Source organism: Borostomias antarcticus (genome assembly GCF_949987555.1).
Source record: "Borostomias antarcticus genome assembly, contig: scaffold_62, whole genome shotgun sequence".
Classification (NCBI taxonomy): Eukaryota; Metazoa; Chordata; class Actinopteri; order Stomiiformes; family Stomiidae; genus Borostomias; species Borostomias antarcticus.
Genome location: NW_028176112.1, coordinates 663,986 through 688,359, shown reverse-complemented (window position 1 = coordinate 688,359; position 24,374 = coordinate 663,986). Strand labels below are relative to the sequence as shown.

Sequence of the window (24,374 nt, the reverse complement as noted above, 5' to 3'; positions counted from 1 at the left end):
TGGACGTTTGATTAAAATGTATTAATCTAACCTGTCATTTTTATTGGGATCAACGGGGCTGGGCGTATCTCACATCTCAACATGGTGGTGCCTAAACCTCCTACGGTCCTACAGGTTTTCACTCCAACACTAACCAGGGGGTCACGGATGGCGTGAACCTGCAGGGGGGGGTCTGCTCTCCAGGAGTAGGGTTGGCCACCCTAACCCTAATATAGCCTTGGGTATACTGGGAGGCACTGCCTGACGTAGTTCCCTATTTGGACACTAGATGGCATTGGGTGATTTACTATAAAGTACAGTTAACCATTCTACCTTTAGGTGGGAGAGGCTGAGCTTAGTCTGTTCACAGATTCACCGCCCAAGTCGGCCTTCATTAATTAGGCCTGATTCATCCATCCCTTGTGCTGCCCTGCTCCCTCCAGCAACTGTGCTCCCTCCCCTTTACTGCTCCATCTGACTCCCCTAGTGCCCCCCCCCCCCCCCAAGCTCCTGCCCCCCCCCCCCCCCCAGTCTGAGCCTCTATAGAGCTGTTCCTCATTGTGCTGCCAGTGGCCTGAGAGCTCTAGAGCCTGAATGCCTCTGAATAGCACACATATGGAGAAGGAACTGGACATAATAGCAGTGTAAACTCTCCTGAAAACAGCTTAAGATATGCATACCTTTTAACAGTTGGACAAGTATGGGGGGATTCCATGCCATTTTATTTTTGCACTAGCTTTGGGTTGTAGGTTAGTGCAGCCTAGGCTTAGTAAAATGGTTAAAAGTAAAACATTTATGTAGCCTATGCCTTCCACCACCAAAAAAATCTGGATTGGTAGTGCAGAAGGAACGCCCTTCAGATATTTTGTGAATAAATTGTTTTGAATGCAGACGTTTTTTATGGGACTTATGTAGCCCACACGGCGCTACTGTAGTTTATACTGTATCACGATGCACCTGTTCTGTTGGGGTATGCTGGTGGACGTCGAGGTTCCACCCCCTACACTTGTCTGTTCGCTCTGATTGGTCGGACAGGGTGTGTATGCAGATTCCCGGCGAACCCTTGCACCTGACTCTCCGCCCGCCGGAGAATGTGCGTCCAGAGACGGAGACAGAGACAGAGACAGAGACAGAGACAGACAGAGACAGAGACAGAGACAGAGACAGCCCCCGAGTAACGGGATTATTACACAGGTCGGCCACTCAGCGAGCTCGCAGTGACAGGAGCGTCGCTGCGGTTCTGCCCAGCGGAGTCAACATTTCATAAATAGTTGTTATAAGATAAGATGCCACGGTCCTTCCTTGTTAAAAAAACATCTAACCAACAAGAAGCCCAACTATGGTGTACTGGACTCAAAAACAGACGGTAGGCTTCTTAATCCCTCTCTTTAAACTGAAAATATAAACAAACAGGTTTTTATAACGGTTGGGAAATGTTTCTGCGCTCTCACTGATTTTCCGACATTATAAGCCTAATAGCACTAAAATGTTTTTTAATAAATAAATAAAAATCATGAATAGGTTTTTGGTTATTACAACGGCTACAAACGACTACAGAACTTTTTCCTGCCATTATACAATAGGCTACGAAAAAGGTTTTTTAACCATGATAGGCCAACATTTAATGAAGGCGTGAGTTGTGGGGAAAAGTAGGCCTAGGCTAATTTAGGTCACATATGCTTTGATCTATTCCTAACAAGTTATAACCTATTGTTAAAGATCTAATCACTGCTTAAAATGAAATGATGCAGGCTTTTTTTTTTTATAGGCTAGTTTGTTTTCTCTCAACCAGCACGCGGTTCGAATTTAGCAGGTGCAAAATCTGTCACACAAAAGAGGCGCGTATTGTTCCCCCTTCTCTTGCGATCTGAAGGGTCCCATTAACGCCTTCAAGAGGCTAATGTAGCGCCGGCCCGGCACCCACAAAGCCGCCTTCAATCTGTGTTTTTGTTCCAATTCAGCGCTTAAAGCGAGCTAGACTCTCAGAGACTCCTGCATTGATCCACTGTCAAGATTACCATCAGAAAAGTCGAAAAGAAAATGTAGGCCTAGGTCAATGTGATGGGAAATTAGACTTTAGAGTTTTTTTGCAATGAAAAACAACTTTAATGGCTTTAGGCCTAAAACCCAGCCTGAAAAGTCTATTGGTCTTTATTAATGCAAATCAATATGGAGCGTACTACCTCATACGTAGGATGTAACTGCAAATGTAAAATAGTGGCCTTTATAATTAGGTCTTTAGTTTGCTTGATGTTATGTCCTCTGTTACTCACATTTAAAGATGTGGTGAGGTTTATTTTGTTGTAATCATAGTAACTTACTGCATGTGTGCGTGCGTGCTTGTTTGTGTCATTATAGAGGTCCAAGAAAGCCTGTCCCACCATACCCTGTCCCGTTATCCCCACCTCTCCTCATCAGCCCCAGTCTGGTTGGCCTCCTGCAGGTCCTAGTCTCCTCTCGCCTTGCTCCATCCACCCCCCCAGGATGGCGAGTCAGCCTCTAGTCCATGCAGTGCCTCTCTTCCCTGGGCAGCCCGGAGCAAGACAGCCCCTTGTCACCGGCCCCTGGCTCCCTCAGTGACTCACACTCTGTTCTAGAACCCCATGGACCCTCAGAACCCTTTAGAACTCTGGAACCCCAAAGCTTCCTCCTGCCGCCCCAGGACCTACTCCCACCTGGCCCCTGCCTTCCCCCTGGCCTCCCTTCCGGCCCAAGCCCACCTGGTCTGGGCCTGCTTCCTGGGGGCGGCCAGGAGCGTTTCGAGTGCTTTGACTGCCACAAGGCCTACTTCACCTTCTCAGGCCTGGCCAAGCACCGCCAGCTGCACTGTGACTGGCACTGCCATAAGTACTTCAGCTGTAAGTACTGCGATAAGGAGTACGTCAGCCTGGGGGCTCTGAAGATGCACATCCGGACACACACACTGCCATGCGTCTGCAAGCTCTGTGGAAAGGCCTTCTCCAGACCCTGGCTGCTGCAGGGACACATACGCACACACACAGGTGAGACTGCACACACACACACACACACACACACATACACACGCACACACATACACACGCACGCACACACACAGGTGAGACTGCACACACACACACACACACACATACACACGCACACACATACACACGCACGCACACACACAGGTGAGACTGCACACACATAAACACATACACACATACGCATGCACACACACAGGTGAGACTGCACACACACACACACATACACACATACACACGCACGCAAACACACAGGTGAGAATGCACACACACACACATACACACGCACGCACACACACAGGTGAGACTGCACACACACACGCACACACACACACGCACACACACACATAAACAGGTATAATTGCACCACGCACGCGCACCCACACACGCACGCACACACACACACACACACACACACACACATGTACAGATAATAGCACACACACACACACCCTGTTCTGTGCTGACCGGCTGTCTGGCTGTGGTTCTGCAGGTGAGAAGCCGTTCTCCTGTCCTCACTGCAGCCGTGCCTTCGCTGACCGCTCCAACCTGCGCGCCCACCTGCAGACACACTCCGATGTGAAGAAGTACCAGTGCAGCAGCTGCTCCAAGACCTTCTCCAGGATCTCCCTGCTGGCCAAGCACCAGGAAGCCGGCTGTTGCCCGCTCACCTGAGTGGGATACAATGACCTACCCTGACCAGTCTGCTCTGAACCAGTCTACCCGGACCCTCTACCCTACCCTGACCAGTCTGCTCTGAACCAGTCTACCCGGACCCTCTACCCTACCCTGACCAGTCTGCTCTGAACCAGTCTACCCGGACCCCCTACCCTACCCTGACCAGTCTGCTCTGAACCAGTCTACCCGGACCCTCTACCCTACCCTGACCAGTCTGCTCTGAACCAGTCTACCCGGACCCTCTACCCTACCCTGACCAGTCTGCTCTGAACCAGTCTACCCGGACCCCCTACCCTACCCTGACCAGTCTGCTCTGAGCCAGTCTACCCGGACCCTCTACCCTACCCTGACCAGTCTGCTCTGAACCAGTCTACCCGGACCCTCTACCCTACCCTGACCAGTCTGCTCTGAACCAGTCTACCCGGACCCTCTACCCTACCCTGACCAGTCGGCTCTGAACCAGTCTACCCGGACCCTCTACCCTACCCTGACCAGTCTGCTCTGAACCAGTCTACCCGGACCCTCTACCCTACCCTGACCAGTCTGCTCTGAACCAGTCTACCCGGACCCTCTACCCTACCCTGACCAGTCTGCTCTGAACCAGTCTACCCGGACCCTCTACCCTACCCTGACCAGTCTGCTCTGAACCAGTCTACCCGGACCCTCTACCCTACCCTGACCAGTCTGCTCTGAACCAGTCTACCCGGACCCTCTACCCTACCCTGACCAGTCTGCTCTGAACCAGTCTACCCGGACCCCCTACCCTTACGTAGCGCTGCCAACCCCGTTCCAAGACCTTCTCCAGCATCTCCATGCCGGCTGCTGCCAGCAGCTCACCTGGCCAGACCAGACCCGAGAATCAGACTCAGAGGATGCTGAACCGTGAACCCAGGACTATATAGAAGGACTACTACACGCCAAGTAAAACATTTTGATATACTGTATAGTTAAGGCTCCTCACCTCGTCAGTCTGATGTTGGAATGGTCGGTGAGACAGGAGAGAGGTTGGTATCATCGCTTGCAGCCAGAAATACTTGAATGATTCTCTATACTGTAATAATAGCATCAACTCTCTGATTGTTCATCCACTACTGATTTACTGTCTGTGCCTTGTAAAGATTTGTATCGCTGTGAACTATTTTGTTTTTTGGGAGATTTAATAAATGCATATTTTTGTACAATTGTTGAGAATGTACAGCTTGTGGTGTAAAGCTAGGAAGATGAGAGGGGGTTGTGATTGGCTGAGCAGCTTTTGGTGCTGCTGCTCACTATATCCTTTCTGAAATCATCACAGGGACACACATGCCACTCAAGGCCAGTCAGACAAGTCATGATGTCACCTTTAAAGGAGTAATGGGTAGTAGTAGTCCTGGTAATCCCTCCCGACGGCCTGTCTTCGTTGCTGTTTGCCTGACCGAGGCAGGAGCTCACCAGAGCTGAGTACCGGCACCTACAGATTTGTACTGCTTAAGCTCCCGCACCTCTTATAGAATACCAGCTCAAAAGTATTGTGGAGCTCCTGTTCCTAAATATAAACTAATGTTCTCTCTGCATCCCTGAGTTCCTGGTATCCCTGGGGTACGGCGGCGCAGTATCACCATGGACACACAAGAGGTAAGGAGGAAAACGAGGAGCATCAACAGAAAACTGATCACTGTGTGTGTGTGTGTGTGTGTGTGTGTGTGTGTGTGTGTGTGTGTGTGTGTGTGTATGCGCGTGTGTGTGGTGTGCCAGGGGGTCTTATGACCCAGGGGCAGCTCAATCTCACCCTCGTTTTTCTACAGCTGATTAAAACGTCTGCGTGGAGGGAGGCCAGCCGGCCGGTGAGGCGATGAGGGGGACAGCAGGATGGGGGAGGGGGGGGGGGGGGGGGGGTTTAAGAGTCTAAATAAGAACTGTGATGTTTCCCATCTGTAATGGTGCATGGAAAATTCTTATTGGATATAGCTGCTCATGGGCAGGTGGAGAGGACCAGCAGCATGCCTGCATGGCGCCATGCCAGAGATGGGGGCTACAGCGTGTGTGTGTGTGTGTGTGTGTGTGTGTGTGTGTGTGTGTGTGTGTGTGTGTGAGAAAGGGTGTAAAAGGGTGAGGCGCATGGTTACGTTGGGAGAGGGGAATTGAGCTGTACAGTGTGTGTGTGTGTGTGTGTGGGGGGGGGGGGTTTAACTCTTTCCAGTTGCTCAGCTCAGCACAAGTGGAGCAGCTGAGCTCCCCAAGCCCTCTGCCGTCCCGTCTGTGTGTTCGCTGCCGGCAGAAACACTGCTTTTCTCTGGCAGAATGTCGGCCATGCCTGGCATCTCCCACAGTCCCCTGCGGCATCTCTGGCGCGCGCAGGTTGGAGCCACTTGGCTGTCTGACGGGCATGACGGCCGGGGGTGGGGGGGATGGGGGGGCGGGGTCGAGGGGGGGGGAAGGCCATGAGGGGTTTGTTGATGAGAGGTGTTGCACAGACGCTGATGTGTGGTACAGAATTCTAGTAATTTAGCACTCATGAAGACTGGGATTGGTCCTTGGTAACATGCTAGAGATAAAAAAGTGAGATAACAGCTACTCAGGACAGAAAGCCAGTGCCAGGGATGGAGCTCCAGTAGGCCGGGGCATTACTCCTCATAAATGCTCACGGTTGTAGCTCCAGAACTAGGAACCTACACTCCACAAATCCCCCTTTAGCTGGAGCTCCAGGGCCAGAAGGCCCTACTCTCCAGACCTGCCCAGGGCTGCAGCCCTACTGTCAGGCTCCCTGCTGAGGTACAGCCCCAGAGGGGATTCCAGTGGGGACTGACATGGAGGACACATGGTAGACACATTCCTCAGCAGATCCTGCCTGGAGCCGCCTCGACCGATCCTTCACCTCTCTGACACGCACGCTCACGCACACAAACATGCATGTGCACACACGCACGTTTACAGAGACACACCATGCAAATAACAGCAGGACACCACTTTGAACACTAGCACACAACAACAAATGGTATTTCAATAGTGTTTTGTGAGTGAAAATGTTGTAAGACAGCCAGATGTGCAGAGAATATTAATGTTAAAATATCCAGTAAGAAATAATATATCCTGAAATAACATTTGCAAATCAGACGGCGTTTTTCATGTAGCCATTCATCAGTCGAACTAACTTTAGAATTCTCCTCTGTATTTTAGATCAATTCACTTCTGCGTATTAGATCAGTTGGATTTTGAGTGGCGTTTAGGTAGTCAGCAAATAACCCTAGTAGTCGAGAACTAGTTAAGCTCCACCCCCAGTGGCAGACATGATCTTGACCTGCTGTCTCCATTCTCCATGACGTCAGCTAGCTCCGCCCTCCTCTGCTATCTTTAGCCACTGTGACTCCACAAAACAGGCTGAGGTCTTTATTTACCCTGCTGGCCGGCTGTAGCCAGGGCGGAGGCCTGGGCGAGGCAGGCAGGGCCGCGCCCTGAACACCAGCAAACAGGTCAGAAATAGAGGCAGGGGTTCTATTCCTGGCACCCCCTCCCCACCCGGGTCCCTGGCACAGGACAGTGGAACCCAGAGAGTTTCCAGGTCTGCAAGAGTGGACCATGAGGAACCCTGAGTCTAGGCCAGGAACACTCATCTGTCTCTGTCTCTCTCTCTCTCTCTCTCTCTCTCTCTCCTCACCTGTCCTTTCCTCTGCCCTCTCCTCCTTCTCCCCTCTCCTATCCTCATCTCCCTTCTCCTCTCTTCTTTTCTCTCCTCCTTCTGTCCTGTGCTCTCTCCCATCCCCTCTCTTCTCTCCTGATCTCCCAGTAGCTCCAGGGTAGTTAGTAGAGCTGAGGTCACAGGAGTGTTGATAGACAGTCATTGCCAGGCTGCAGTTTGATTCTCTACCTCTCTCAAAGTCTAACATCTACATTACAATAATCCCAACATGCTTTGATATATGACAGGAGGACACCCGGGGAAAAGAGTGCTTCTTCAGTTCCCTGGCAGTCCATTATGTTTATGAATAGGTACATAATAGACTTGGTACAGAACACCTTCTTCTCTTGTCTGATTCATATATCCGGAGGACGGTGGACCAGAGGGACGTCCAGTGCGTTCTAACAAACTAACCCCTATCCAGTGACATGTTGAGTGTCAACATGGGAGCCTCAACCTGAAACCCAGAGGCTGATCAGTATACATTAAATGTGTGCCCAGTGTGTGGGTCAAAGTTGACATTTTCTCAGTGTGTGTGTGTGTGTGTGTGTGTGTGTTTGTGCGGTATCTTAGGAGAGTATCAAGATGCATCCCCACCTACTCTCTGTTGTCATGGCAATGTTACCAAAGCATGATTAGATTAGATTAGATTCAACTTTATTGAGCCCATACTTGAACCCCCCCACCCAACACACACACACACACACACACATCACCTCAGAGTGGACTAGAGGGGATCAACGAGTGCTGCGGGCGGTCCGGTAAAGATACAAATATAAACCCTGGGATCTATTAATACAGCACAACCTGTTTATTCTCAGCAGAGGCCCTGCTGTGTGGCGAACAGCCTCAGTAATACTACCCCAGATGCCACTTTTAGCCCTGCCCAGACACTCTGGGGCTATTGATAGCCCCTCCAGCGGATGCTATCTGCCCCGGGGGGTATTTTGGCGAACGACCTCCGCGCTGCCTTGCAGCCACTCAGATTTGCAGAATATTTTCCACAGTGAGTGTTGGCCGGGTATAAATATCCCCGTGCTGTGACTCCCCTGACACACGGCATGTGAACGCTATGTGGTGCACTTGTTACCGAGAGCACAGCCACTGTGTTGCACTGGACAGGCTGGGCAGGGGGGGGGTAGTAGGAGCTGGTGGGGGGAGGGGCAGTTGGGGGTAGTTATATCTGTCCACTTGTTGTGGAAAAGCAGGGGAGCAGCAGGCCCAGAACAGGTGCAGCGTGGTAACATTTAGAGGCCCGTTATCCACACACTCACACTCACACACACACCTCCCTATTTTTCCATCAGAGGAGAGAGGTTGCATTAGTTGGGATACGAGGCTGCTGCGTTGCCACATTCGCTTTCCACACCATGACCTTTGACCCCCCCCCCCCAGGTGGGTTTACCAGAACACTGACACATAGCTTCACCTACATGGTCCAGGATCCGTCACTGCAAAGCAACTTCAAGGCTGGATTCATGACTAGCTGACTGGTAGTTAAACTAGTTAGTGTAGTCTCTATAGCTAGTAGTTATTGCTACATGTGTCCCACCCACTCCTGAGTAATACTTTCCCTAATCTGTAATGGTAGTGAATAGTTCCCATGCCCCTGTGTGTCTGTGTGCATGCGTGTGTGTGTTGGACTGCTATGGTGGAGGGCGGCCAGTCTGAAGAATCTGAGATGTAGTCACTACCTCTCTGACTACAGACCAGAGAAGACACCACATCAACACAAGAAACATCTCTACTCAACTACAAACTCTGGAAATGCGCAGACATTATTTCATTATCGTATGACTGGAGAAGACGCCCGATGATGCTGCTCAAACATCATGTCTGCCTGCTCTCTCTCCCCTCGCCTGACGGGTCATTGTGTTCCTGGTGGTCGTTCCTCTGAAAGACTGAAGTGTGTTTTCACATAACCCTCTGGAGCCGCCAGTTGTTATTAGGACCTCCTATGGAAGAGAGGATAGGGAAGGAGGAAGGGGGGGTGAAAAGAGAGAGTGACAGCTCTGTGTAACGGTGGACAAACACAAGAACCAATCAGACCTCCTCCATCCACGCCCTCTGACCCCTGGAGACATCACCATGGTAACCTGGCCACTTCACCTAGAGTAGCCCCTGTGTTGGACCGTTGTGACATGTTTTGGTCTGTACCGTAGTGTGGACACATACACATAACCACACAAACACACAGTAGGAATGCCTACTAACTGCAACGCAATGCCTACATCATTTTCTTGGGGTGTATATAATTGTATATGGATTCACTCTGAGGTTGAGATTTGATGTATTCATTGAGGATCATGCAGTAAATAGTGGTTAATTCAGGTCTCAGTGTGTTCGCCTATCGATCTGAGAGTTAACTAACGTTCTGGGATGTGTGTGTGAACGCTGCTACTCAGATCTGTGTGTTCTCAGTTTGCTATGATGCTCCCTCAGAAGCTCCTAAGACCAGCCGCCTCTACAGCAAGACCACACCCACACTAGACTCCTTTATCCACACCATTGATCAAGATGAACAAAGATCACATCAAATAAACCATGTATGTAATGAGCTTTACTTTATGCTCATAGAATTCTAAATTTTACGGAGAAAAAAAAAAAGCATTGACATGAGCCACAATCAAATGGTTCACAAATTAGACCTAGATTTTCTTCAAGAATCACTAATATTCACACCCCATGAATCAGTTGTGGTTCTTCCCTTGGCCATTATAACAGCAAGTAGTTCTGTAGTGTCGTACAAGAATATGGATCTTCTTGGGGGGGGTCCTCAACCATTCCTCCATGCAGAATTATTCTAGTTCCTTCAGATTCTTGGTTTGATGTTTGTGGACTGCTTTTTTGTGTTCAAACCAAAAATGTTGAATTGGATTCATGATCCAACCATTTCTTAGTTGATTTGTATATAGCCTATGGCTGGGATCATTGCCCTGTTGGAAGGTCCAAGGTGTAGCTTCCTGGCAGAGGGAATAAGGTTTGAATGTCTTGTAGTTAAACAACCTCAAAACATTACATATCCATCACTGTAGGCATGAGGTGCTTTTCAATATTACTTGCATTCTTTGGATGCCAAACAAGACACTGTCCATGTTTAAAAAGCTCAATTTATATGCCATCTGACCACAAGACCAATTTTAGTTCAGATGTATTTTGGCAAATTCAAGACAGCTTTTTCAGTGAATTGTCTTCAAAAGAGGCTTCCTTCTTGTAACTCTGCCATAAAGGTTGTTGTCATGAAGGCATCGTCGACTGGCAGCTTTAGACATCTTGTATCCCCAAGATGCCAGGTTGTTTTGGAGATCTCAAACTATGCCCCTTCTGTTTGCCTCTTGAATCATCTGTCTCACTACATGTGGGGGCAAGAGTTGCCTCCTACACTGGTTATCCAAGCAACTTCAAATAAGTTGTATATTTATGAAGATTTGTTTTTGTTGGATTGTATTTAAAAGATTAGCTAGGGGTGTGAATAAGTCCATGTGTTTTCTGGAAGAAAACTATTAATAAAACAAAATGTTTTTCTGAACAATTATATTAGTATAGTAGGTTTGGAATTTTCTGCATTTTTGAGCAAATAATATACCTCAGTACTTTATACCTCAGTACTTTAAATCTTATATTTTTTAATGAGTGTGGATTAAAAAGCAGGCTACAGTAGTGAGTAGTCTTGTTATGCAGTCAGTTTTACAGTAAAGAGGCTGAGGACACAACACTGCCATCTCCTGTTCTCTGTAGACATACAGAGGGCTGGAAAGAGACTGATCTGAAGGACTGTTGACCACCTGGGAGCTGAAGCTGAGGGCTCCTGGGCTGGCCTGTCATGTCTCCAGACAACCACAAGGTGGAGCCCTCTCTCCCTCTTACAGGTACCCCGTCCCTCTGGGCTTTAGTGGACTATAGTGTGTATAGAAAGCCACAGTTGTGTTGTTATATTGTAGACACTAACAGAAGCCACAAGCTCTCAGAAGCCTGTGTTTTTCCACAAACCTTGTTTTGCAGTTTTTTCTAATTCCCTATGGGGGAAATAAGTGGGATTTCCAGTACAGAACAGGTTCTGTTACATCTCACCAAGTGTCAAGGCCTATAAAATGACACCTTTGCTCTCTATGCTGTTTGAGCATCACAAAACACATTGCAGCACACAAGACAGTCACACACCTGAAGAGTTGTAAAAGGTTTTGATCAGAAGGGAAATAAACACAGGCACTTTTCAGCAAACCCACAATGTTTATTACATGTCATCCAACATACAACAGGTCCAGGACCAGAACAAGCTCCAGCTCCAGGACTAAAACCAAGACTGGGACTGGACTAGACCAGAATTAGGATGAGACCAGACAGCTAGTCTCTACATCTGGGATGGAAACCCTTCACAGTCCTCAGGTCAACACTCCACCCTGGCTACACATTCTCAGACGCTCCCCAGATCAACACCTACCAGGAGCACAGAACACTCCATCCCCCAATCACCTCACTCGGAGAACACAGACCTTCTTGTCTCGAATAGCAACAGCCAACCAGTACACTCCACGTCTATCGCAACAGACCAATCAGCTCCACAGCACAGCAGCAGAGGACGACCTCTGGCTGGCCTTCATGCCTCTAGAGGGTGCTCTCCCAGCCCCGCTCTATGTGGCCATCTTGACTATTCCTCCCCTGGGCCCTGGTTGCTCTCAGAAGGACATTCCTCCAGCACCTTTAACGTAGTCCCGGAAGTCTGTGGGCACACACAGCAGGGAGCACACCTAGAGACACAAGGGTAGGGCGTGTTAGAGTTGGATGCTGCCTGAGAAACATTTGAAGGCAAAAGTCTAAGGCATGGATGACTGCTAACACTAATGTGTGTTTGTAAACCATATTCAATAAGGTTGATTTAGGTCTGGCCAGGCGAGCTGTCTACCTGTCTGAACTTGGCACGGAGCTTCTCCATGTCCTCCTGCAGGTTATTGTAATGTGGATCGTCATGAGGAAATCTGTGGAGCAGCGCCAGTAGAGCCTCCAGGGCCTTCATCCTCTTCCTGAGGGGCACAGAGACAGTTACACCTACAGTAAATATTACTGTAGACACAGAATCAGGCCCATGGATAATTCAGCTCAACATCATCTAACATCGTTTCAACCCAGCTTGCCCTGAATCGTCAGCGTTTCTTTTTTTCCCAGGACTACACAACCTTCCAACTGCAACACAGAAACTCATACTGACACCTAGAGGAAGAGGCGGTCAAACCTGGCTTTGGTGTCTGTTTGGTTCTGAATCAGGCTTATCCAAGTGACAGCAAAACCATGATAGAATGAAATCTGCCAAATGAAAATGAAGTGGATTATTAGTTAGTTACTATTCAAATATATATTTTACATACACTTCTTTTAAATAGTGCTTACCAATCTGCAAGATAAGATACGAGACAAAGTAAGTCTGCTAATGCTCATATGCCATTTCATTGTAGCCATGTTTTTGTACAAAAACAGACCTCCCCGAGACCAGCTTGACTCCTCGCTGGTCGGCCAACTCCGCACGTACCCCCCAGGCATGTCGCCCCCCAGAAAGCCCCATACCCCTACCTCAGTGGACATCTTAGCACCATGCGCCGCCCCGTGCCTCTGACCCTCCTGCAACCCCTGCCGAGTCCCCTCCTCGAATCCCTCACGGTAGGCCTCCATGTGGAAGCTGAAATAATATGTATGCACTTAGCTATGTCCAGGGGTTAAATTGGGCCTAGGCTATCCAGGGCTCAGCCCCGGCACATAGGTTCCCAAAGGTCATCAGCCCAAGATCAACCCCAGCACATTTATCATCAACATTTAATTTATTTTTTACATTTTTTTTTCTCAGTCTTTATTGCAAAAATAATGTAGCAATTTCATTTCACCATTAAAATAAATCACAATTCCTTTTAACCGTTTTAACAGTTTAAAATGATGTTGAGTGATTACATTCGCTACGGTGTCAGTCAGTTGTCCGATTAGAATGGACTGCACCATTCACACACACATTCACACACCAATGGCAGCAATTGCCATGCAAGGTGCTAGCCTGCTCATTGGGAGAAATTTGGGGCTAAGTGTCTTGCTCAAGGACACTTCGACATGCGGACAGGAGGAGGCGGGATTCGAACCGCCGACCCTACGATCAGCGGACGACCCGCTCTACCTCCTGAGACACAGCCGCCCCGAAGTGGTGTAACATAAGCTAAACATAATAACTTCTACATTCGAGCCTACTGTATGTGCTGAATGTAGATGTTATTTTAGCCCATTAATTAGCTTTAAGTAATCTGATCATGACTTTATCTATCATGGGTTGAGTTTGATAAACTTTTGTGTTTTTATATATTCTAGGACTGAATTACCCAACCCAGCAGTAGCTAGAATGATGCAGCACTGAGTGGACAAGCACAGCATAGGATTGAGAAACAAAGTGTTAGAATAGTATTTAATCAATAACACTTTAATTTCAAATATAGATTTGCTATTTATGAAGCAGTTAAGCACCACCATCCCTGCTGCCACGGTACGCACCCATGTGCACCCTGGCCAACCACGCTAACACATGCCCCCCCCCCCCAATAACAAATACCAATTTAACCCCCATCTATGTCTGATGATTAATCGTAACAAAGGCTATGATTGGCCATTTGCCAGTGTTGTGCCGAAATGTGTCCCCCTGCCAGAATGTAGTCACTGTGGATGGTAGCCTGCCCTATGAAGCACATAGGCCTACTTGTAGTTTCAACGGGAAGCATTTAGCGGCGGCGGGGGGTGGTGGTTGGCAGCCCACTTCCATGCTGCCCAAATCCGTCCCGTCCCCTACCTATTGTTTGCAAAGTCTGAGACACTACACATATATTGTGGTTATATATTTAGCTGTAAACAGTACTGTGGCCTACTGAACCAAAAATAATGAGAATGTAGCCGCAGCAGCGGAGCTATCTCCAGTGTGAATTCTGGCATGGGGACTAATTTCGGCTACAGACTGGTTCAAACTGATGAGAAAAGGACTGTTCATGATGCTAGTAGATGGCTTCGGTTGAGCTTACTTGTTGTCCGCCATGAGGATAGAATCGAAAAGATCTTCATTTCCAGATAAGAGAGACATATTGGTCCAGTAATTAAACTGAATACAATCGTTGTACTGTGTGAGAAAAAAAACTTCCAAACAACTCCTAACTGCTGATCGAGTTAGTTGTCTGAATCAGGCTTATTTTTCCGCATTAGCTTCTTCTGATTTTGCTCTCCAGGAGGTGCTCTCCAACAGCTCTTTACTGCCAGTGCCACCTACCTTGCTGGAGGGGAATCGGTTTCAGTAACGGATGGACGGTGGACGGTTTAGTCTAGCAGGAGGAAGGGGCCCCAGCACCCCCCGGAGATGTACTTCTAATCAGTGTTTCTAGATTGGAAAAAATGGGTAGAAAATGATGAGCTATGTTGACAAGCTGAAAATGTCCCACATGCCATTTTTATGCAAATTAGTGCCGCCCAAACATGCAGCCGCCCATTGACCTCTATTCATTTATTAGACCAGGATTACGCAAAAACTACTGAGCCAATTTTCACAAAACTTAGTGAAGGTATGTAGTATGGGCCATTGTAGAACCCATTAAATTTTGGTGCAGATCCGACTCACAGAGCCGGTCCACGGGCTGCCCAAACATGCAAACATGGCCGCCCATTGACCTCCATTCATTTTTTAGACCACGAGTACGCAAAAACTACTAAACCCATTTTCACAAAAACTTGGTGGAGGTGTGTAGCATGGGCCAATGTAGAACCCATTACATTTTGGTGCAGATCCGACTCACATGGCCGGTCCACGGGCTGCCCAAACATGCAAACATGGCCGCCCATTACATTAAATTACATTTAATGTAATTTATTGCTTTATAAATGTTCTTAGCCGGTAGACATACTCCAGGAGCTTGCTCGATCGCCTTGTTGAGAGGGGTCAGGGAAGAATTTTTACAGCTCTGGCCCCCAGGTGATACTGGTGTTTTGCTTCCCTCTGAAATATGTAGAGAGTGAGTCGTATGCCCACCTCCCTTGTTCTCTGTAAAGCGCATTGTGATGCCTCTGGGTATGAAATGCGCTATACAAATAAAGCTTTGATTTGATGTGATTTATCTACTAGACCGATTCGCATGAAACTCAGTGTTCCAACTTACCAACCTAGAACCCATCGCCATGAGAGCATGCCGACCCCGGCCCAAACCTCTACCTGGACACCATAGTTCAGCACCAGGGACAGCACTACAGGCAGAGAGGCCAGGTGCTGAACGGCATCTACTGCCCATTCCCTTTGCCAGGGCAACCCCAGTCCCACCTGCAGCAGATTCCCAATCAACGGCTCACTTCGACGGAAGCCCAGCTGCAGACCATTCCCTGATGGCCTGGCAGGGGATAAAGGGAGCCAGCAGGCCACAGACTGGGGGACTCTATGGAGACCACCGCCGAAGACGCCTGTGAGGGAACCCAACCCCTAGCCTGAAGGGGGAGTCCATCCGCCGGACCGGTTTTTCAGTTTTCTTTGAGAATTTTCACCCTTGTTTGGTGGCAATAAACGAGCCAAGGCTTTGACCCCTGCTCCTCTGACTCCCGTCTCCCAGCATTTTTGCACCCGAGTGCCACAGCGTGCGCGCATACACACACACACACACACACACACACACACACACACACACACACACACACACGTCAGTCCCAGAATGGCCTACACGTATGAGAATGCAGGGCCTAACTTCCCGAGTCGGATTTCATTTGGAGAATATTCAGTGTCCTGTATAATACCTGAGTCTGCTCCATCTTACCAGTGCGATAGCCTTGGGGAAGGGTCCTCTACTGTTCTCAGGGAAACTGTTGGGAGGGATCCTCGCATCCTGTTCATTGACATTTCTACATTCTGAGTGATTCATTATTTCAATATTGTGTTTGAGTTTTCAACAAGATAAAAAAACAAAAACAAAATGCTAACAGAGTACAATTGTAGAATTACCATTGGTATCTGAATGCAGTTTCACTATGCATACTGAGCAAAGTATGAATCCTGTAGTGTTTTATTGATCATTTTATGAAATCCATTGACTTGTATTGAAGCGACCATTGTAGATGTGTAGATCAATCTGCAGAGGGGGTTCAGGAAGCGGAACTACTTCTAGGCATTGCGCGAGATCGGAATCAGTTCAAGCGGAAGTTTACACACGTATGTGCTGTGACTAAATAGTTCTATGCTAAATATTTAAAAAAGCCTTTCCAGATGAACTGGAATCTTACTTTATGGCGAATTATATATCAGAACGACAACTAACACCTCGGTAAGTTTCTTGTCTTTGAAATCGAGAGTTTAACATGTTTTCGAAAGATTTTTCACGGTGCCCACCCACATCCATTGTATGACCTAAACGGTGGTAGAGCAATTATCAGACTTTCTCAAAAGTGCTAGTTTTGATCTGAACCATTGTATATGATCATAAGTAACCTTAAAACAGGGCTAAACATGCATTTTCCCTTTACTACTCCTTTAATAAACATGGAAAATAAAATCGGCCCGAGGACTGAGCCCTGTGGGACACCAACATTGCAGTCAAGACTTGGAGATTTTACATTATCAACTGTAGCAAGTTGTCTCCTAGTTAGCCTAGCTAGTTAGCCTAGCTAGAAGAACTTGATGGTCAACCGTATCAAAAGCCCTTTTTAGATCAAGAAAGAGCATCCACGTAGGAGTTCTTGTCTAACAGGCCTTTGACTTTTTCTATGAATACAGACATAGCAGTTTCTGTGGAGTGGTGGGTGCGGAAACCAAACTGCAGAGGATGCAGAGGAGTGTCTCCCTTGTTCAGATGTTCCACGAGTAGTGAGGCAACCCATTTCTCTGCAATTTTAGGTACTGTCGGTAGGATGCTAATTGGACGATAGTAGTAACCAATGTCATATCGGTTTTGTTTCCGGATTTGAAGACAGGGGTTACCGCGGCCACCTTCCACACTGATGGGACAACGGAGTGCTTGATTGATAGGTTAATCAGGTGAGTGATGGGACTCGTCAAAGAGTCACTGTGTGTTTTTACAAAATCAGTACTGACGTCATACACATCCTTAGCTCTGGACCCTTTTAGGCCAGCAATAAGTCTGGCTACCTCTACTTCTGTTATTTCAGAAATTCTGAAGGCTGACTGATCACTGCTAATTAGACTATCAGAGCAAGCAGGTAGAGGAAATCGCTGGGCTATATCATTCACAGACTCCAAGAACAAGGAGTTCAGGCCGGTGGCCAGAGTGATGGGATCACGGACCAAGATGTTATTTATACTGAGCTCCAGCTTGTGTTCCCCCTGTCTGTCTTGGCAGCCAACAAGTTTGTTGATGTTTTGCCATATGAGTTTGCCATTTCCCTGCACACTTTTGATGATATTAATTAAAAAGTTGGCTTTAGCCTTACGTAGGGTCTGGGCTGTTTTGTTTCTCATTGCTGTAAATCTTAGGCGATCAGTTGTGAGGCCAGACTTCAGAGATTTCTTCAGCAACAGGTCCCTACTCAACATGAGCCCTCTACATTCAGCATCAACCCAAGGAAGAGATGAACCCTTCTTCTTTTTTTTAAGGTCTGGTGGTGAAAGATGACACAACCTCCTTAATAGACTCATTAAAAAGTCCACAGGCAAGATCTGTGTTTTCACAGACTAAGACTTTGGCCCAGTGAAGCTAAGTTCTGCTCTTGACTTTTAGGTACAGATTCATAAAAGGGTGCCAGATTGGGCGGTTTTGAGAGGGAGTTGGAGAAACGCGTCCTTTGAGAGGGAGTTGGAGAAACGCGTCCTGCACAGTTTTCTTGTAAAAAAAAAAAAAAGGCATTGTGGTCAGATATGCCTGTCAAGAGGTTGTGGGTTTCACCACCCTTTCTGGTCTTTTTGTAAACAACAGGTCAATCCGAGTGCTGGATTTACCGGTTATTCTGGTCGGCTGCTCTATCAGCTGGGAATAATCAAAGTGATCAGTGGTCTGTTTGAGGGCCTTCCTAATGCTTTTTATATCCTGGTTGATATTGAAGTCGCCCATTATAAGCACTTCGTTCTTATTAGAGAAGTGTTGTAGGAGAGCTTTGAACTGTGTGTAGAACACGTTTGGCGGTTGGTGGACGGTACAAGCACATGATAATGAAAGACATTTCCTCAGAGAGTGCAACCTTAACACAAATGTACTCAATCTCAACCCCATCAGGTATACTGAGTTGGGAGCATTTCAATGTGTTTCTCAAGTACAGTAAGACCCCCCCACCCTTTCCCTCGGCTCTGTCCTGCCTGAAGACACTGTAGCCTGGTAGGGTTACAGCGGCTTCAGGGGAGGAGCTGTTTAGCCAAGTCTCAGACAAACCTATGATGTCTATATTCGAGTTGCATAACATATGCTCTATTTGGTTACGATTATGCATCAAGCTGCGAACATTAAGGTGACCGCAGAGTAGCCCTTTGTTTTTGAACTTAGGATCCCAAATTAACTTAGCGTGATTGAGTGTTTTGAAGATATGTGAAGTCCGGTGTCTCTTCATGATCGGGTTTCTGGGCTTCTTCCCGATCTTTGATATGAGCTGAGGAATAGGCTTGCTAGTCGCTGCCTCCCCCTTGACACAGCTAGCGTTGGCTGGCTGGCTAGGGACCGCTGGTGTAGGCCGCTGGGCTGGCCGGGCTGGCTGACCGGAGACCGTTGGTGTAGAGCGCTGGGCCACTCTACAACAGGTAGAAGAGCAGGTTCATATGGTGGTGGCCAACTGCTGTAGATCTAGGCTTAAAGCAAGCCTCACTACAGAAGGTAGATGGTAGCTGTGTTTGGAAGCAACTTCTCTAGGCAAACACTCAAGAGTATAGCACCTTGGCAGTTCCCAAAAATAGGTGTAGTAGGTAAGTAAGTAAGGTAGGTAAGTAGTCCACAATTCTCGGTTTAAGACAGCATTGTTGACTTTCGTTGTCTTTTATGATGTCCTTGTTTGGCTCTGCGTTGTGTTTTGATCTCAATAAAAGACGGCACCCAATCTCTCACAATACCACACAGTCCAGTGTCCCTTTGTTCTGATGGATCCCAAAAATGAATCTCTCCAACACGGGATTTGAGCGACAATCAAAAGCGGTTTATTACAGGAGATAAGAATACAAAAGGCGATGGCATCTAGTCTAATGTGTTGGCTCCCTGCCTGCGCCGCTGTCTACCCCAAATCAAAGCATATGCAAACTGAGCAGTGGTTTAACCATTAGAGAAGGGAGAAGGGGGGGGGGGGTTCCACAACCCCTTTCCTTCCTGAAAAAACTGTCTCTCTGGTCTCAAAATATGGCCTTGCAACCAAGATTGGGTTGAGGCGCCTGGCCCCAAACAGTTGGTGTTTTCGTACAACCTAGAGAATGACACCCTTAACCCATGGACATGTAAATCTATCGATTGGGAGACATGTCCTCTGCCTCAACCTTCCCTTCCAGGAACCCTGACAGCCACACAGGAGCCACACATAATTAGAAACAGCTTAACAGGATCAGATTATTCCATCAGCATGCTTCAATCCATTCGATACCAGCAGCATAAACCTTTGTCCAGAAGTTAGGAAATTGTTAAAAATCCTATAAAATATTTAATATATGTATTAAATTGACTGGTTTATCCTATCCTGGCAATGCACCATCTCTCATCTGATTGCAACTACATACAGAGATCTGCAGGCTCAGAGGCTCAACTCAACCCTCACTGTCAGCTGAGCTCAGCTAGAATGTGTATATGAGTAATGTGTATGTGTGTGTGTGTGTGTGTGTGTGCGTGTTCTCACCCATAGTAGAAGCCTCAGGGACAGTCCCTAGGAGGGGGTCTGAGGTGAAGACAGGTTTGTTGTCGTTTATGTCGGTAACTTTGATGATGATGTCAATGGGCTTCTCAGCAATACCCAACACCACATCCATAGCATGGACCGTAATCTATGTATACATAAATGCGTGCCCCCCCCCCCCCCCCCCCCCCCCACACACACACACACACACACACACACACACACACACACACACACACACACACACACACACACACACACACTCAAATAATGAAGGGCCTGTCCAGTAGCTATAATACCTCAGGCTGCTCCCTCTTACCTGCACTATCATCTTGGGGAAGGGCCCTCTGTCCTTCTCAGGGATGTTGATTGAATTGATGACGAATGCCGACTTCTGCACGAACTCCGGTGTCCCTACTGTCCCCACATAGGCCTCCCTGATAAGCTGGCACTCGAAGTTCCCGCCGGTGCAGTCACACACGTGGGCCTGCAGCGTGCTGTCCTGCTCCAAACCCTGGTTGTCCGACACCCTCAGCACCACGGTGTAGTATCCCTGCTCCAGAGCACTGTTAAGGGTCAGGATGATGCCCGTCTCTGAAAAACACACACAGTACTGTTTACATACCAGACCAGCTAAATGGATGGGGATTTGTTGTTATTCTCCCACCACATGACTAGAACAACCTCGAAGTTCCAGGCCCAGTTGTAGGCAGGCTCGCGCATGCCTGTGTTGTGTGTAACCTCTCCCCAAGTACGTACTGCTTTCATTCATGCGGGCGGTCCAGTTGGTCTTGGACATCCCCTCCAGGCTGACGGTGTAGGGAGTGGTGAAGCCCGGCCCATCCTTGTCTGTGACGGTCAGATGCTGGGGCGTTGGCTCCTTGTTGCAGACGTCGATGGTGCGCTCCTGGATAATGGGGGCGTTGTCATTCACGTCCTCCAGCTGGATCAGCAGAGTGCCCGTTCCTGTAGCTGGAATCTCATCTGGGGGGTGAACGGATGAATTCATGAATGGACGGATGAATGAGTGAGAGTAAAATAATGGAAACTTGATAAGATTTCTAATCAATTAACAGGTGAAAAGTAATGACTCCATAGTAATGACTCGATCAATTTGGGACAGATCTGAAGTAGTACAGAAGCTAGGGCTGTCAACGTTAATGCGTTAACACTCACGATTAATCTGGAGACTAACGCATAAAAAAAAATTACCAAATTTAAACCCAACTTCCTCTCATAATTCCAAACGTGAGTGTTCACCTGGCTGAATTACTTAAAGTCATGTGAAACACGGATAAATTATCTGCGCGTTTCAAATACCTTTCACTTAAGATAAAAATTTAAAAAAACTTCAACATGTAAGTATATATAAAACTGAAAGTTGTGTGCACACAGAGTAGTGCAGCAACATTTCCAATGCGTTTCTGGGTGTTAGATTAGACTAGAGCATTGTCTGTCTGTACGTCAGCTTAGCAGTGTCTGGACTCGTGCCCAGGACAGACAGCAGACCTACCGTTATCAATGGCGGCGATGAGAGCGATGTATTTTCCGTTGGTCACAAAGTGAGACTCTCGGTCCATGGGGCTCTTCACCGTGATCATGCCCGTCTCCTTTTTGACATTCAACCAGCCAGCCGGGTCATTCTGGATCTTGTACCTGGGAGAGTGTGTGTGTGTGTGTGGGGGGGGGGGAACCCTCAGTTAGACCAGGGGAGAAACAGGGAATAGCCCCACATCAAACCTATCCCATTCTGGAATTGTCCACCAACACCGAGGGTATCTATAAGCTGTGACGATTGAATTTCTCTTCGTGAATTAATAAGATTGTCACCAACCCGCCCACCTACCTACCTACCTACGTCTATGTGTCTATCTATCCTCTTAGATGATTCTTGAACTATTAGAACCAGGATGATTCTAATGTTAGAGCTGTTTGAAAGCCAAGTCATCATGAGTCCTACGTCCAGTTCGATTCGCGACTCAACAGTGCAACATTACCGCCTTGGAATACCCTTAATCTGCTATCAGTTAGTTCTAACTTCTAACACTGCCTTTATTTATTGTCTGTTTAGAGCAGACGCCCCTGGGGTTACGTGAAGTAGAACAACAAGTGTAAATCCGCGTCCATGGATTCATAAAAAAGGAATGAGTCCCACTTGTCGTACATTCTTCTCATTTGACAGTTTGTACTGTACGTATCGACTTATTCTTGGTTGGGATGCACATTCTTCTAAATTTCAAATGTGCCTGATTCTACACAATCACAATGTATGTATGTTTGTCTTTCGTCTAGGGTGTTAGGTGTGTGTGTGTATGTCTGTCTTCAGTCTAGGGTGTTAAGTGTGTGTGTGTGTGTGTGTGTGTGTCTTCAGTCTAGGGTGTATGTCTATATTCTGTCTAGTGTGTTAGGTGTGTGTGTGTGTGTGTGTATGACAGTCTTCCGTCTAGCGTGTTAGGTATGTGTGTATGTCTGTCTTCCGTCTAAGGTGTTAGGTGTGTGTGTGTGTGTGTATCTTCAGTCTTACGTGATGGTCTGCTTGCGTGCCGTGTCGGGGTCAGTGGCTGTGTAAAGCACCAGTTTGGTGTTCACCGCCAGGTCCTCCTTCTTCACTATCAGCCTCTCCACAGGGTTGAAGACTGGCGCCTCGTTCACGTCCTGCACGGTTACTATCACGGTTGCTGTGGAGGTGGGCATCCGCGTGGCGAACGGGACCTCGTTGACCACATTCACCAACAGGGTGTATTTAGGGTTTTTCTCGAAGTCCAATGCCTGTAAGAAGAGACAAAAATCTGTTCAAACAAACCAGGCTGATGTGTGAGAGTTGTGTATGTACTGTAGTTTGTGTGAATGTACTGTAGTTTGTGTGTGGTGAGGAGTGTGTACAGTAGAGAGTGTGTGAGTTCGGGGGAGAGCCTGGTTTCTATCCACTGTTCAGTGCTTGGTTTCCTGTCTATCTCGCCAGTCTTTACTCGTTCCATTTCAGCTCAGTGTAGAAAAATGCACCGATAAACGCCTTACTGTGCGCGTCTAAAACGACACTTGACACCATGTATCCGTGACATGCCCACCCCGAGACAACACTAGTCGTTTCGGGGGCCCTCCGCCCCCCTTGAAAAGAATCCTAGGGGAAACGCAGTCTATTCCAGAAGAAGTTCTTGCCGCATCGCATTCGCATCATGGGTTTATTGGTGGGCCAGTTTTCGGACAAGGGGATCCAGATCCGCTCAGACTTGAAACCACAACGGCAAAGTGAATAGGTATTTGAACAGAATAATCATCTGGCTTTACATTGCCGCTGTGGTTGACAAGTTTAATGGTATTTAGCGTTTAGATTAGGGCTGTCAATTTCATGCGTTAATTAGATTAATTAAGGAAACATTAATGCGTTCATAAAAATTAAGTCATATTTATCGCATTCATCGATTTCATCCACATTTCGTGGCACAGTTGCCGCATGATTGCCTGATTTAACATTGAAGCGACAAACTTAATTTGGACCTGAATGACTCCGTACGCTACGGCGTATGTCACACCTAAAAATCGTTGCCTTGAAATAAACTTGGAGGCGGATAATCAGACTTTGCTTTGCCCTCTAAACGGAAAGTTTACTTAAAAAAAAAAACTCTCAGATCGGACAGTTAATAAGAGCTCACTGAGAACAGGCTCAGAATGAACAAGTCTACCTTGAAAAATTGAAAAATTTACAAACTCCATCGCAAAGTGGATTGCGGTGGACTGGAGACCAATTTCAACTGTAGAAGACAAGGGCTTAATGGAGGCGTTTCAAATTGCTTCATCTGATGCAGCTTACAAGCCACCTTCAAGAGGCACCGTAGTTACAATAATCCACCAGCTGTATGACACGGAAATGACGACAAGAATGGAAGTAGCCCACTGGCGCAGGGCATTGCTCTGCACAATCACAAAGCCACAATAATGTAATTGGATTGAAATATCTTCATTTGGGAGCTTTTGCCAGCAACAAATGGATGCGCGATCAATTTGCGATTAACTACTTACAGATCTTGTAATTATTTTTTTTATTTTTTCTTCCAATGATTATATCCATGTATACATATATCTATGTATTTTACTCCATCCAACTTCCATTCTGCAGTGGTAGCGCAAGTTAGCTAACGTTAGCCAACTACCCTAGCGTAATGCTAGACCATCTGCTAGCTACTGTAGGTCTAAGTCACCTTTCCTAAAATAATGTGCCTGTCATTTTGGCTATTCAGTGTATGATTGTGCTCAGAAATGCAGCTTCT

The 24,374-nt window shown here is 47.4% G+C and overlaps 3 protein-coding genes across 3 annotated transcripts in view; 1 reads left to right on the top strand and 2 right to left on the bottom strand.

Annotated features, from left to right (window-relative positions):
• Positions 1 to 2,485: 2,485 nt before the first annotated feature.
• Positions 2,486 to 3,698, top strand: LOC311328822 (zinc finger protein SNAI3-like; the record flags this gene model as incomplete). The annotated part of the gene is made up of 2 exons (XM_084462729.1): positions 2,486 to 2,981; positions 3,472 to 3,698. 2 exons carry the CDS (start codon positions 2,486 to 2,488, stop codon positions 3,651 to 3,653), a joined length of 678 nt encoding a protein of 225 aa, XP_084318855.1. The 3' UTR covers positions 3,654 to 3,698.
• A 7,864-nt stretch (positions 3,699 to 11,562) lies between these two features.
• LOC311328798 (protein LTO1 homolog) lies at positions 11,563 to 14,477 on the bottom strand. The gene is made up of 5 exons (XM_084462707.1): positions 14,352 to 14,477; positions 12,877 to 12,982; positions 12,542 to 12,612; positions 12,215 to 12,332; positions 11,563 to 12,059 (listed from the first exon to the last, which is right to left on the bottom strand). Exons 1-5 carry the CDS (start codon positions 14,408 to 14,410, stop codon positions 11,988 to 11,990), a joined length of 426 nt encoding a protein of 141 aa, XP_084318833.1. The 5' UTR covers positions 14,411 to 14,477; the 3' UTR covers positions 11,563 to 11,987.
• Positions 14,478 to 18,949: 4,472 nt separating this feature from the next.
• LOC311328821 (cadherin-1-like) overlaps positions 18,950 to 24,374 on the bottom strand; it is a gene marked incomplete at both ends in the record, with an annotated part of 39,494 nt that continues 34,069 nt past the window's right edge. Inside the window, 5 exons of the mRNA XM_084462728.1 lie at positions 18,950 to 19,027; positions 20,426 to 20,700; positions 20,866 to 21,090; positions 21,620 to 21,762; positions 22,631 to 22,875. Of these exons, the coding sequence (XP_084318854.1) occupies positions 18,950 to 19,027; positions 20,426 to 20,700; positions 20,866 to 21,090; positions 21,620 to 21,762; positions 22,631 to 22,875 (966 nt within the window). The remainder of the gene's footprint in view (positions 19,028 to 20,425; positions 20,701 to 20,865; positions 21,091 to 21,619; positions 21,763 to 22,630; positions 22,876 to 24,374) is intronic.